Source organism: Glandiceps talaboti, chromosome 1 (assembly GCF_964340395.1).
Source record: "Glandiceps talaboti chromosome 1, keGlaTala1.1, whole genome shotgun sequence".
Classification (NCBI taxonomy): Eukaryota; Metazoa; Hemichordata; class Enteropneusta; family Spengelidae; genus Glandiceps; species Glandiceps talaboti.
In genome coordinates this window covers 4,865,126-4,880,012 of record NC_135549.1, presented here as the reverse complement: position 1 = coordinate 4,880,012, position 14,887 = coordinate 4,865,126, and the positions used below count along the sequence as shown (strand labels likewise).

At 36.6% G+C, this 14,887-nt stretch overlaps 1 protein-coding gene across 1 annotated transcript; it reads right to left on the bottom strand.

Moving 5' to 3' along the window:
• Window positions 1-5,209: 5,209 nt before the first annotated feature.
• LOC144446286 (Y+L amino acid transporter 2-like) lies at window positions 5,210-13,291 on the bottom strand. Its single transcript, XM_078136418.1, has 9 exons — window positions 12,739-13,291; window positions 11,495-11,620; window positions 10,889-10,982; window positions 8,488-8,656; window positions 7,722-7,825; window positions 6,960-7,056; window positions 6,441-6,590; window positions 5,780-5,957; window positions 5,210-5,283 (listed from the first exon to the last, which is right to left on the bottom strand). The coding sequence occupies exons 1-9, from the start codon at window positions 13,289-13,291 to the stop codon at window positions 5,210-5,212; spliced, it is 1,545 nt and encodes a 514-aa protein (XP_077992544.1).
• Window positions 13,292-14,887: the final 1,596 nt, after the last annotated feature.

Here is a 14,887-nt window from a genome sequence, read left to right as displayed (position 1 = left end):
TTTTTCAAATTCAGGCACTTAATCAATGATAGAAAAAACTATATATCGTCACTTTTGATAAAAATACATAACTGATTATATGACGTAATTGTTTTGAGTAAATACATTACGTGATTGAACACGTTCCATCATATTTACCTATTGTATTATCAATTATACTATCAGTAATGGTATCAGTTTAAATGAGTACAAACAACGTAAGTATCTGTTTATGTGAAAATAATAACCTCAAAAATATTATGAATAATCAAGTTCATTAAAGAATTGATGTGCCTTTATTCCTTCTGATGTCATTTGTTTGCGTCATAATGACAAATACTGGAGTCAGGTAATATGCGAGACAATCTACTTGAACTAAGTTGTATTTCATGATCTTTTTGAACAATGTTGAGCTGACCTAAGTTGCATATCAAAGTTGTACATTACATCGATATCATTAATATAAAAGATACACTGCGTTTCGTTAATCCGTTGGTAGCATAAGTACACACATCGTAGGTGTTATCAGTGGGATTCAGAAATCTATAATCAATTATTGTACTTACAAAGGTGAAGTTGGCGTGCAGAAAGACAGTTCCGAGATGTTCTTGCTTACAGGTGACGGTTCACTAGATACCATAGTATCTCTTGCAAGGACTCTACACCCTTGGTCATATAGCGTCCAAACGTTAAATATTGTTTAATTAGTGATCACATCAAACAGTAACAACACATACATCGTCTTCCTATTATACTATCAAGGTATCAAAGTTGACTGATTGGCTAATTTGATACAATTCGATTATGCAAATAAATGCGAACAGAGATAATATGCTGAGGACGCAGCGTGTTGAAATCTACATCATTCGTGTTTACAAGGCTGTCCTGATAGGTTGGACAAGATTTTTTCCCGAAGCGTGTTTGTGAAAAAAGGGCGATGGCAGACAAACGATCTAGTGACAGTGGTAGTGAATACAGAGATGAAGACATCCATATTACGACCGAAAGTTCAAAGGCGGAATTGACGGTCACTGTCAAGGTGCCTGATGAAGTTGAACTTGATATGTTCGATCGCGACCCAACGAGAATGAATGACAATATGAGGGTAAGTATTTAGTCTTTTATAAGAAATGTATTACTTTTGAAAATCTGCATCACTTTATATGATTGTTATGACAACAAGGACGGCTCCCATTTTTTAAAGAAAATCATCCACCCCAAAGTTTGCAATTTGGTCTTGAGCGAAAGGGCGTTGGCTCTAAACTTTGTACAATGCAGCATACCGTTGTAATTATCTATGGATATTTTTTTCCATTTTTCAGGTTTCTTGAAACCAAATTACCACTGTGGAAGTGAACAAATTAAATAATGCCAATTTCAACTTGTATATTGCGCCCCTTAAATAATTTGATACATGAGGCCATGTAGAACAAAACCAGGAGTCACCAAAATCAATCGTGTGGTTTCTGAAGATCAAACAAATGCAAATTGTGAGCTCTGGACATCATAATCAACCGCTGCCATTTACTGGCACATTGGAATCCATTTTCTGTAAATGCTTATCACCAATGTTAAGTCTGTTTCCTCATACTTTATTGAATGTTTAAAACCAAATTACATCGAATTAGTTATGTTACGCTAAATTCATTACCTATTTCTAATGAACAAGTTGATCGTGCAAATATTAATGTATCTATGAAACAAATATATTATTAATAGCATCACGTCACGGTGTACACCATAAGGTAACGTCACAACAGCTGAAACAACAACAACTTTCTAAACTTAAAAAAGAAACAATAATGTCAACTAAACGACGGTCTTGTCGAAAGCTTACTAGTGAATATTCTGTTCTGTTCTGGGTTTTTTTCTGTTAGTGAGCTAATAACAGGTGTTGTACGTATGCAAAGGATCAATCTGATTGGATTATTCGTTTCTATGATAACGGTTGTCAGCTGCATCAGATACAGGTGTATACACCCATACTCGTCAAATGTATCCAAAGTTTTATCCGTTGATAATCAGTGTGATTCAATTGGCCTTGTCAACGAGATAAGTTTTACGTTCGATAACAGTCACGGCGGTCAAAGTTACTTCGTTGTTATTCACAATCCCACATCTCCGATGGGCACGTTACATGGGTACCGCCATGAGGTTGTGCCAGAAAAGACTGAACAAACCCTCGTTGTGTTGTATCACGATATCCACGTCAAATACAAATGAGAATAGTCTTATGATACTGATGAGTTTAGTTCACTATTGTTGCTTGGTCAACAGATCTAGACAAACAGTCCGTATTTAATTTACAACATTCTCACTATACGTGTCTTATATTGTCGCCAGCTCAAATTGCTTATAATCTATATTGACCCTAGCTAACTTATCTAAGCGCTATCATTCCGGTTAATTATAACCTAAATAGTTATTGTAATTATAAAAACACATAATCATAAAAATGACATAAATTGACTAAACACTATGCTTATGGTGGTTTAGACTGTGTAAGATACGTCGCGACGTTTCGCCCTCACTGGGGTTGGCCGATGTTTGAGGGCGCCCCGTCACGGCGTACCTTACAGACTAATGGTGGTTCTGTTGCGCTCCAGTTGTTTGATACATGTTAACCATTAATTAGAGGCGAAGTAACATTTTGTGAACGAGAGTTATTGCGAAACCACCATCAAAATACTCCCCTGAATTGTACTTCATTTTTTTGACCTTTCAGGTACATTTTGAGGATATCTTTGCAGAGCCCGAAGGAACACACAGCATGGATTCAGTATGGCGTTTATCCTTCAAATCGTTTACCTACACCAAGAATTGCTGCTATAGAATAACATCCCTGATTTGTGGTATACCATGTGCAGTCTATTGGGGTCTTGTCTTCGGTTGCCTATTCTTTGAAAATATTTGGTGTTGGGTTCCTTGCATCAAAGCATACACCATCTCTCTAGGTATCGTCAAACAATTATTCACCCTGTGTATCAGCACCTGTTATGATCCATGCTATGATTCTTGTGGAAGAGTCTTTTCTAACATTCGAATAACACTGATGAAGGAGTAGCGTCAATCCATACCATGTACAAAGTGCGCTGGAGAGTACGCCACTGATTAATTGCGTATCAGCGTTACTTTGGAAATAATCCAAGAGAATCGCTTTTTTAAACTATGACGTAATATGGTAATTACAAATAAAATATGACACGAATACTGTAATGTACGTCTATAATTATTGAAACCAGTCACGTGTTAAATTTGAAAATAAAATCGATGAACTGATATGGGTATATCTATATAATGACAACTTTTAATACAACCCTGTTTCCATAGCAACACCAATCTATTGCTAATTATCTATGAAGTGGCATTATTGGTTCGTCATTATTATAGATATGCAATTTGTGATTTAACGCAAGGATGATATTAGGTAATCTTGTGGTCCATATCAGGTAGACGACATATAACTTCAATTATTGTTCGGGGTAACCGGGGTAGTTTAATGTAACTGGGGTACTTTTTCTCATTTTGTAAACTGCTTTTCTATAAATTGAGGTGACATTGTCCATTGTTTAGCCGATATATGGGTATTATATTTTTTGACTGAGGAAAACTAATGCATTACGAAATGTACATTTTTTACCATAGATAGTAAAGTAGTCGTCGTTGTATTACAGGATATGAAGACTTTGTGTCTTAATTATTGATGAATAAAAATAAAATCTATCAGGTATTACTTTTCTCTATAAATTGTGTTTGGAACAAAAGTTGAGATTTATATAATAATTGTTGTTGTTAAGCTTATATTTCATCGTTCGTTTTATTTCTATCAGTAAAACTCATTTCTTACTTTATACGACTTTACTTTATATAAGTTATTGAAATGTAAGGAATCCAATGTCTTTGTTTTTTCAAATCACTGTAATTCAGAACGAATTGTAAACGTGACTACGCATACGCAGCACGCCCCCACGGACCAACCTCTAAAATAACGTAACTTCACGTGACTGCCATCCGATTCAAAACTGATTTGAAAAAGCTTTCCCCTGGAGGCATATAATATGACAAATTCATTTCATTTATACAAAAAAAGTGCAGCTATGACTTTCGTAAACTGTGGGATTCATCGTGTTGATAGGGGTTGTCAACTCATGAGGGCTCCCTGACAGCGCATCTAATTCATTTTCTGGAGTATTCATATCAAACCTATACATAACAAACTTTATCAGTGTTGATGTGATGTAATCAACTAAATATCATATCTTGTAATTTCAAAAATGTAGACCCGGATGTATTCTTGACACGTAGGAGTATTATTGATATGTACGTGTAACACTCACAACTCTCAATCAAATGAATTCTTACCCCGTGTCATTGATATCACTCAAGGCAACTCTGTCTACCACCTGTTGATTCATGTTATCTTAGCCTGTAATGCTGATACGAACACTTAGTTTTCTTCTCAGTGTTCATAGTACAATGTATCACACGATCACGATCTTTCCCACACAGCCGCAATCTTTCTTAAAAGGTGAATTTTCGTATCACACGTGGCATCCTCATTAGTTCTATTATCAAGCTACTAGCTTGTCTACTGCCAGATTGATTGACTCGACAATTTTACATTATTTTGAACCACTAGCAGAGGCTGAGTGACACAGCGTTGATGGCTATAGAATGATGTTGCTGAATGCATTGTACAAAGTTTAGAGCCAACGCCCTTTTGCTCAAGACCAAAATGCAAACTTTGGGGTGGAAGTTTTTCTTTAAAAAATGGGAGCGGTCCTTGTTGTCATGTTTCGAACTCAAATATATTTATTACTTTTAACATACATTTGTATAATGGTACTCTATGATATTCATCTATATCTTCAAATTACTGGCGTTGAAATTTAGTGTTCATGTTACAAGAAATTTGAATTGCAGCAAAATACAAGAGAATATGTTCAGAATAGAACAAGGAGCCTTGGTCATCCTCACGTCATCATGTTTGCTCATTCCGTGGCGAACGAGATCGAGATGACAAATTGACTCCTAATTAATATGACATTATAGCTATCATTAGCCAGGCCACATGTAAGTCGTAGTCAGTCTGTATATAAACAACAGCAATGAAATTAAATCCACAAAACACAACGATTTTTTTATAACGTTATAGTATTTATTGATAATATAGACTAATAAACATACATTGGTTACTTTGAAAGGTACTGAGAGAAACTTCGTGAGTTGATTAGTATGTATCGAATGTAGTAACCTCTTGACGTACCACCAACATAATCTTCTGGAAAAACTTACAGCTACTATCTGTAACGATACAACAAACCATTTGTTATTTAAATTATATTTACTTATAATAATTTTGGGACGTGATCATTGACTGAGTTAACACTGACTTGGTGTGATCATTGACTGAGTTAACACTGACTTGGTGTGATCATTGACTGAGTTAACACTAACTAGGTGTGATCATTGGTTGAGTTAACACTGACTTGGTGTGATCATTGATTGAGTTAACACTGACATGGTGTGATTTTGTATGACTGACAAACCCCGGTATCACTTTATTCAAAGGCGCCGAATGAAATTATATCCAAAAATGATGAAAAATAATGAATATTTTCTTGAAAATGTGCTTCATACTGGCAAATTCCACAGCGACTATTAACCTTTCAATATGACCCATCCGCCAAAAGTATGTTAATGTCCGGTGTTTACAACTTTATTTGGATTGTTAATGGTAGAAATGGTAACAGTAATGAATTAATGAATGTTTTTGGTTTCCCGTTGAATCAAAACTTACCTAATATATTTCTCAGTCGAGTTGGTTTGTTTTTCCACACGACTCCATAAAGATAGAAAGGAATGCCAGTAAGAATGATGGCAAGACCAATCGCTGCTTCTAACGGAGATGCGAATATTGATACGAATACCAAAAGGTAGCAGAATAAGGAGAAAATAATTGGAATGACCAACGGTACCTGAACATAAAGAAAAAATAAGTTAGTGAATTCGTCAGATAGAACGAGAAAAGAGACGAGGTTTAATCCAAGCATAGTGTTTTGTTTTGTTGGAAATAAGAAGGTGAAACCATGAACATGTACTTGATTTGATTTTCGGGATTCTTTAATTTGTCTTTTGTTATTTATTTCTGAATTTCAAAGCATTAAACTAATTTAAAAGGTGCATACAGACAGGAGCTTAATTAGGACAAATGCGACTTTTAAAACTATTAAGACAGCTAGGTAAGTCGCATTTGAAATTCTTGGATAATCGTCGATACATACAAGATCAATGTCTTCACCATGATAACTCAGAAATCGCAATAATAGAAAAGGTTCATTTCAGTATTCTGGATTTCATTTTTTAAAAAGGGGACAGGTATTGGTGTGTAGATTCGTATTAAACATAGAATGAGAAAACATTGCCTTCATTCAGTTATACATGAGGTTATTTATCCTTACCTTAAAAGGTCGTTTTAATTCTGGTCTTTTATAGCGTAGCCACAGTAGACCAGTGACGACGATACCGACAAACAACCAATATGCAAACCCTGTATAGTTGATTAAACTTCCTACGTCGTCGTACAACCCATAGATTATGGAAAATATCATCTGGATGGAAGAAATGGTGGTTTGAAAGTCAAAAACAAAATTTTGAAATGGATGGTTAGGGTGGGGTCGGGGTTAGATCTGAAGATCTGTGCAGAGAAAAATGAATCTGTTTCAGATGCGTCTAATGAATATGGTGATGGAGTTAAACAGAAAAGGGATTTGAAAGTTGCAAAATAACACACAAGTACATGTATACAAGCAGCGCCCTCATTGGCCATTCTCCCACCCCATCAATTTGAGTCCAAGATACAATCATTTCGTGCAGGGTCTACGATGCAATGTACTTGAACAAGTATTTCCAAATCAGGTCTTTATAAAAAGTGAGATACTCAATGTCTGTTACTAGTTAAGACAGCAACCTTCACTCACCATTGCAATGAGAGCAGGCATAGGTGTAAGAAATCGAATATGCACCATGCCAAGTAAATCTGGAAGTAGACCGTCTCTTGCACCGACAAATACAAGCCTGAAAGGAATATGTAACGCATGAATATAGTACATCAAGTACATGATGTAAGCATTAAACCTTTATTTTAACATGTACAATCTGAAGTCAGGCACCAAGAAACACAAGCCGATTTCCCTCACAATCTTATACATAATCACACGTTGTAGCACTGAGTTTACATTATGCAAGCCTATGAATAGAATGAGATGACTGAATGTATTAATACTAATTAACAGAATAGTACACACACACACACACACACACACACACACACACACACACACGCACACGCACACGCACACGCACACACACACACACACGCACACAGACAGACAGACAGACAGACAGACAGACAGACAGACAGACAGACAGACAGACAGACAGACAGACAGACAGACAGACAGACAGACAGACACATATATGACCTGTATATACAGTCATGTATTCCTATGTTACAATGATCACTGATATATATACGCCTGATAAAATGTATAAGCAGTTTCTATGGACATCTATAGCAACCAAGAAGTGTTCCAACCAAGACGATTAATTCGCTCTGGCTTAGCTGAATCCATAACATTGGTATAAAGTCAAATATTTGCTCATATGTCCAGTCACGTGACCAAAATGGTAATTTAAATCTAGATATTTTAAAGTTTGGCAACAAAAAGTACAGTCCTTACCTTGATAGAGACAATACATTACCATTCGTTGCACCAAATGTAGATAGAGCAACAGCAAGAGGCATTAACCAGGCAAAATTTCCAAGAACTTTGTCACCAAATGTCTGAAAACAAAATGATGAAACCGCTTTTCAAATTTATGTTACTCTGTTTGGGTAAAATTGCAGTGTACATGTAAATATAAGAGATTGCTACTAACGTAAACTGACCGAGTCAGACTTCTGTTAAAAGAGTAACCGTTCTCGAGAGTGCATGTACGTCTGCTTTATCTGAACTGAACTGACGTGTATACAGTATGGAACAAAACGTGCGAAGACGATGTACTTTTGAACTTAATCGTAGTACAGTGTTAAAACACTTCAATATAAGCCTATGTCTTAAAAGGAAATGCAAACAGTTACTGATTGTACTTTTAACATTTGAAATGTGTGCAAGGTTTTATAGTGCATCTTGCGGGTAAACCTGTGTGTAATTTATATGCACAGTTCTGCAATTATGACGGAGGTACGTGCTCTAATTAGACTGGTGGCGAAGGGTAACATATTTATCAACCCTCTCCCCTGGGGGTCTGTGTTTTGGACAATTAAAAATGAGAATGAAATAAAACTGACTGAACCATCCAACATTTGAATGTAAAAAGGTCTTATAGCGATACATTGTCGCTGGTCTCTGTTTCGGGGAAAGAAATTATTGTATTACATGTAAATAGCTTTCGTCGTCCTGGATGGGACAGGTATAGGTAACTCACACTGGGTAACACACTTACCACAGCTACCGCTGGTGACGAAAGCAATTCTTGCGGTGACATGGCAGCGAAATATGCAATATTAGTCAAGACGTATACGACAGTAACCAGTGACATAGACACCACTGCAGCTATTGGGAAGTCTCGTACTGGGTTCTTCAGTTCCTCTGTTAATGCATTTAGACATGACCTATACAAATAAAATAATGCCAGACATTAGATTTCTTGATATTTAGTTTAATTCTGAGAAGGTTATAAATAATTCCATTTTCAATGACTTTGTGGTTTGTTTAAAGAAAGACGTTACATTTCTACACTTGTTTCAATACTTCACATCACGATCAGTACTTCGAGTAAAAACTATGATAAACCGAGGCTAATATCTACTCATTTAATGAATATTGTAATAGTTATGGCATGATTGTTGAACAGTGATAATGGATTTTAGGTTTTCAATGTTGATGACATACGTGTATCTTTTTGATGAAACACGTGACACTTTTACGTTTTGAAGTTACGTCCTAAATCACGTTCAACGCTCACTGTAAAGTGCTATGACAATAATATTGAAATGTGAGAAAACATATTAATATTAGGTAGGTAACACTTTAATGATTTTATTTGTTTTTTACGGTCTTAGAAAGGAGTGACAAGTGTTGTGAACATTTGGCAAACTTGTTGATTCTATTTATTGTGACCCGTTTATCTGTTACAATCTATTTTGAATTATGTATTCCATATCTCTGAAGTATTTTATGTTTGCATGTTACTCTAGACTGTAATATTAATGAAGTCATCTGTCCGTTCTTATCAGCCTGCTCTAGGGAGATTTGACCGCTCTCACAACGACTGATCTGTCAGTCTATTGTAACAGTCGAGTAGACTCTCTCACGGTCCTCGGAGCTTCGCATTACGGTAAAATTAAAGCTAAACGAATTAGTTTGTATGTATGTACCGATACCATCTATAACGTACTCCATGACCGTACTCGAATATCCTTGTACTGCTGTGCGAAGCTCGAGCGAAAACACGGTGCGTCGCAGTCACACGTCATCGAATGCTTATCTCTATCATGGTCGATGCGCACAGTACAAGGATATTCGAGTACGGTTATATAGCTGGTATCGGTACTTACAAAATAATTCGTTTAGCTTTAATTTTAGTAAAGCGAAGCTCTGAGGACTGTGAGAGGGTCTAAACACTCGACTAACGTCTAAATGCTATCCGTGGTAAGAGCGATCTTGAGATTCGATGCCACGAATAGCACTAACACGACTCTGTATTAAAGCCCTGCTGGTCAGTTATCTAAAAGAAATACCATCATAATAAACTAATCAAGTAAGACCCCTGGAATGTGTTTTTCGACCTACAAATATATTAAACATATGCAATGTATTGTCTTCTCCTAGGAGCGATATCATTGTAGAATTTAAACCTTGGCACATTGATGACAGCCACAGGTAGAGATGATAGGATGATGATGCACGGGTTCATCAAAGTTGAAACTCTATCACGAACTTTGACTTATTGTCAGCAACATGTATTGTATATTTATCGAAGTGTCTGTCACATTAACAATGAATGACACATGTCGATCATGGTGACAATCTCCGAACCAAAGGTCAATGATGATACACCTGGCCATCATATTCAATATCTCTCTGACCGAGTTTTAGAGTCCAGGAATCAGTTGGTGAATGACCGTTATCGAATTGTGTATTATGGTAAGAGAGAAAGTACACGTAAGATGTCTGTGAAATGTCACGATTTCGGGAGCACATGTACACTCAGCCCGTTCGTCAAAACCTAGTCCCATGGCATACTCCCGGGGAGTACTTTAGCTTCATGATGCCATACGAGTGTGTCAGTCAATGTCTATATATTTATCATTAGTGTTATCTTTTTCTAGCAGTCATATCATGAGAATTGCTTGATAACAGCAACCAGGCACACGCAGAGAGGGCATGAGAGATGCGAGTTCATCTACGTCTATCTAACCCATATTGTGATCTCTCTGTGAGTGTGATAATTGGTCAAGAATTCAAATTGTCTGTCTCATGACTGACACACCTGCTGACGCGATTTCTTCAACACTGGTCACAGTATAGTAGCCTAAAATTATGACATGAGATTTAGATTATAGCCAGTTGAGGAAGCTATTATCTCAATTTATTGCAACGCTATTTGGTCAAAAACAAGACAACTTAATTTAGCGTATGAGCTATATATAGAACATTGCCGCGTTAAAGTAGCCTACCTATAGACGTGTAGGACTAAAACGCTACACTATTTCAACTTGGACGAGCGAAAATTCAAAAGCTCAAAATTAAGTCTGCGGAATTAATGTAGCAGCGTTAGCCCAACACATCTACAGGTAGCTACAGCTACTGTAAAATTTACCACATGTATACACTACACTTACCAGCCAACGAATGAAAACAGACCATTATAGAAGGCCAATGAGATTCGAATTGGATCAGTGCCGGGTCCATCAAAATTAAGATATTCAGTATTTCCTATGGTTTAGAAGAAAACAATAGAATTAGTATAGAATGATCTTTTATAACAAACACAGTCTGATTAAACAACAATTAAAATATAAACTTTCGAATAGTACGGCTAGACTACAGGGGAACGTAACATTCTACAAATACAAATACAGATACAAATACAAATACAAATACAAATACAAATACAAATACAAATACAAATACAAATACAAATACAAATACAAATACAAATACAAATACAAATACAAATACAAATACAGCAATCAATCACCTTATTAGTTGAACAAAACATTATGTTCAAAATGACAAGACGCATGTGCAGAAATGCTTAGCTTACTTGCTCATAAACACAAGATTGTTGTCATAACTTCATATGATTTAGAAATCGAATAAAAAATGGCGATTCATTCAAATAATGATATAAGCTTATGGTGCACTATTTTGTTTGTGTTCTAAGATGATAAGGTATGTCAGTTGAAGTCAAAACATCGATTGTACATTTCAGTCTATATAAGTACCTTGAAATAGAAGAACGATACCAGCAATTATAATGATTCCAAGACCAATAACTTTAGCCACTGTGCACACATTTTGAACCCATGTAGCACCTCGGACTGTTACACAGTTGTATCCATACACCAAAACTGTTAAAAAAAGGAAAAGTGACACTAAGATGGGAGAAACACATGCAAAGTTGAACGTTGTATTTCTTTACAATTTCCTGATATTAGGTTACAGGCTGCTCATTTCGCTATAACATTATCTATTAAGTACAATAACAACTTTATTTTGATAAATACAAATTCTTGTCAGGAGATCTGTTATTAAACTGATCAACAAGAAGGGTACATACGAAAGCATACTATGCAAAGAATGACATTGACTTGAACATGTGAAAATACAAAATGTGTATGTAAAGTGCGGAGTAAGCTAGAACGAAGAAGAGCAGGGCCTAGGGAAGTGGGGTGGGCGGGAGTAGGGGTGATGATTAGAATGATATCAAAGACAACGACGGTGTGATCATGGTGGGTACGTGGTGGTAGTAGAAGTGGTGGTGGTGGTGGTGGTGATGGTGGCTGTAGAGGTGGTGGTGATAGTGGTAGTGGTAATGGTGGTGGAGCTGGTGGTGGGAGTGGGGATGGTGATGGTGGTTGTAGAGTTGGTGGTGATAGTGGTGGAGGTGGTGGTGGTGGTGGTGGAGCTGATGGTGGGAGTGGGGATGGTGATGGTGGTTGGTGGTGAGATTGTTGAAAACTGGGATAGTGTTGTATCAGTTGAAAATTACAATATACCATCACGACTTTTGATTTAGTGGTCCCTACTATCTGGTGAACGTCTTTTAGTGTTTGTCTTGGTATCTATTAGTTGATACCACATTTACAAGGTGTATTACTGATGAATGACTTTATCATACAACACCCCTAATATAAATATAACCTTTGATATTATGATGCAACCATATCGATGTGTACATATACATTCTACTGTCAATATTCCACGAGGGCTGCTTCTTCATTCCTTTGTTGAAAATTTTAATGAACGTGCTTCACACACGGTGATTTCTGTGGGTGGGTAGTCTAGTTCCAATACAGTATCGTTACGATTTATACCTTCACAACTGTGGTTAGACCACAAGTTTAATATAAGTTAAGAAGCCTGATTGGGCTGAATAACACGACGTATCGTACAGTCTATAGTATTCCTATATCACACTCGGTAATCATCAATGTATCATTAATCATTAAAACGCAGCAATACTTACGAATACACGCCTCTGATATAAGAACGACAGCCCAGCGTGGTGGATCGCATTCTCCGTAGAACGGCACAACAGCATAAATGGCAAATGTTTGTGAAATGATGGCAATATCACCAGGTGCGACAATAACAAAATTTACCCAAAGCATCAGGAAAGCTAATGTTGGTCCGAAAGCCTCGTTGAGGTATGTGTACTCCCCACCCGATTTAGGGATGGATGAACCAAGTTCTGCGTAACACAGACCTCCGAGAAATGCCACAACACCACATATTGACCACACTATTAACGCCGTACCGACAGATCCGCTGTATTCCAATACGCCTTTTGGTGATATAAAAATTCCCGAGCCAATGATACAGCCCATAACAACACAAATTCCGGAAAACAGGTTGATTTCTTTTTTCATCGCAACACCGTCTCCATCGTCATTAGTTTTAATATTTTCACCGACCTCATTGTTCTGTAGTTCTGATACATCCAGTCCATTTGCACCAGATTTTTCAGTGCTCCCTCTGTACCTTGTTCCCGCATCTTCGTTTGTAGAGTTCTCCGTCATTTTTACCTTATTATAAAGTGTTGTACATACAGTTTATATGATGTAATCTCGTGAGTATGTAGGAAATACAATAACAGAAGTTGTCAAACAGATTGTTCCCGTGAATTCATTTCATAGGGTATTACTTCAGTAGACATACAGTAGATAAAAAAGAATGAGAGATACTGAAGTGGGATCGAAGTTTTAGAAATGGAAACAAACGCAGGTGTTTTGTCGTGCACAAAGAGTCGCGTCCCACACTGTCGTCTGAGCAGTCGCAATGATTGGTATATCTTGTACATGTCACGCTCAGGTATGACATGATGTACTATTGGCGGGATTGTGAGTTATTCTTTAACTAAGTCACTTTGTGACGCCTTCAATGATTAACAAACAATGTAAATCGACAGTAACCTTTGCGATATACAAGATACATATTTCTAATAAAATAAATAGTTACAGATTGATAAGATACAGATGAATCTTTGCAATGTCCATTGCGCATGTCCATGACAAGGGGAGTAGGTAAAAAAATTGGAGTGGGCACACGGATCGTCTGGAATCACATATCGTCTCCAACCGGAACAAAAAAGAGAGTGTACCCAATCGAATATTTTACGTGTATATAGACAAGAGAATTACGTTGAATGAAGATTTGTGATATACGTCACTGAGTCCTGATATCTTATATTGTGTTCAATCTGTGGATGGGAAGCAACATTTTCTTTGACAGACAGACAGACAGACAGACAGACAGACATACAGACAGACGGACAGACAGACAGACAGACAGACAGACAGACAGACAGACAGACAGACAGATATATACCCTGACCCAGACGCTCAGGCACATACATATACCCAGCTATATATATATTTCATATATATAAAGATTATATGTATGTGTATATATATATATATATATATATATATATATATATATATATATATATATATAAACGCACAGATATTGACTTTAAACAATTACAGGTAATATATCAACCGCTGTTCTTATTATATACATCAAATACCTTTGAATGGTTATTGTTTCCAGGCTTTTTATCAATAGAGTTGTATACAACCCTAATCTAGTATTTTATTATTGGAAAGTTTCAATAGTAGTCTCACCATATATACACCTGTAGCGGGTTTAACTCTCGTCTAAGCAGCGACGAAGTGTAACCCCAAATAACCAGTAACCCAAGCCCCAAATAACTTTGACACAACTATGAACAAATGTGGTAAACCTTAGGTTCTACTAACATATCTGGTGCTGAATCCTACGGTAGTATGAAACGATTTCTTGAAAAATTGTATGCATAAGACTTGTAATCAAACACTATCATCAGAATTAACAACTTTTCTACGACAGAAAGATGGTCAGAGGTTTGGATGGGCTACATTTTGGTCAGCGTGACAGGTTATAATTTTTTTTTAATTGATGTAATCAAAACATCTCCTGATTCGGATTAATATTTTCCTTCTTTGTAAATGTAAAACATGACAAGACGAGATATTCACGTAACAAATAATTTACAACGTCTGCAAAAAAGAGGTCATCAAACATTCTTCGCCTTCATCATGTTTAAGTCTTCAGTCGCTCGTACCCCTTTATAG

What these genes read in the sequence shown, in the direction of transcription:
- LOC144446286 (XM_078136418.1), bottom strand. Translation starts at nt 13,291, where the DNA reads ATGACGGAGAACTCTACAAACGAAGATGCGGGAACAAGGTACAGAGGG. An exon ending in TATCGTTCTTCTATTTCAAG is followed by an intron (nt 10,983 to 11,494) that starts GTACTTATATAG and finishes TCTAAACCATAG; the next exon opens with GAAATACTGAATATCTTAAT. An exon ending in CGTCACCAGCGGTAGCTGTG is followed by an intron (nt 7,826 to 8,487) that starts GTAAGTGTGTTA and finishes TTTTGTTTTCAG; the next exon opens with ACATTTGGTGACAAAGTTCT.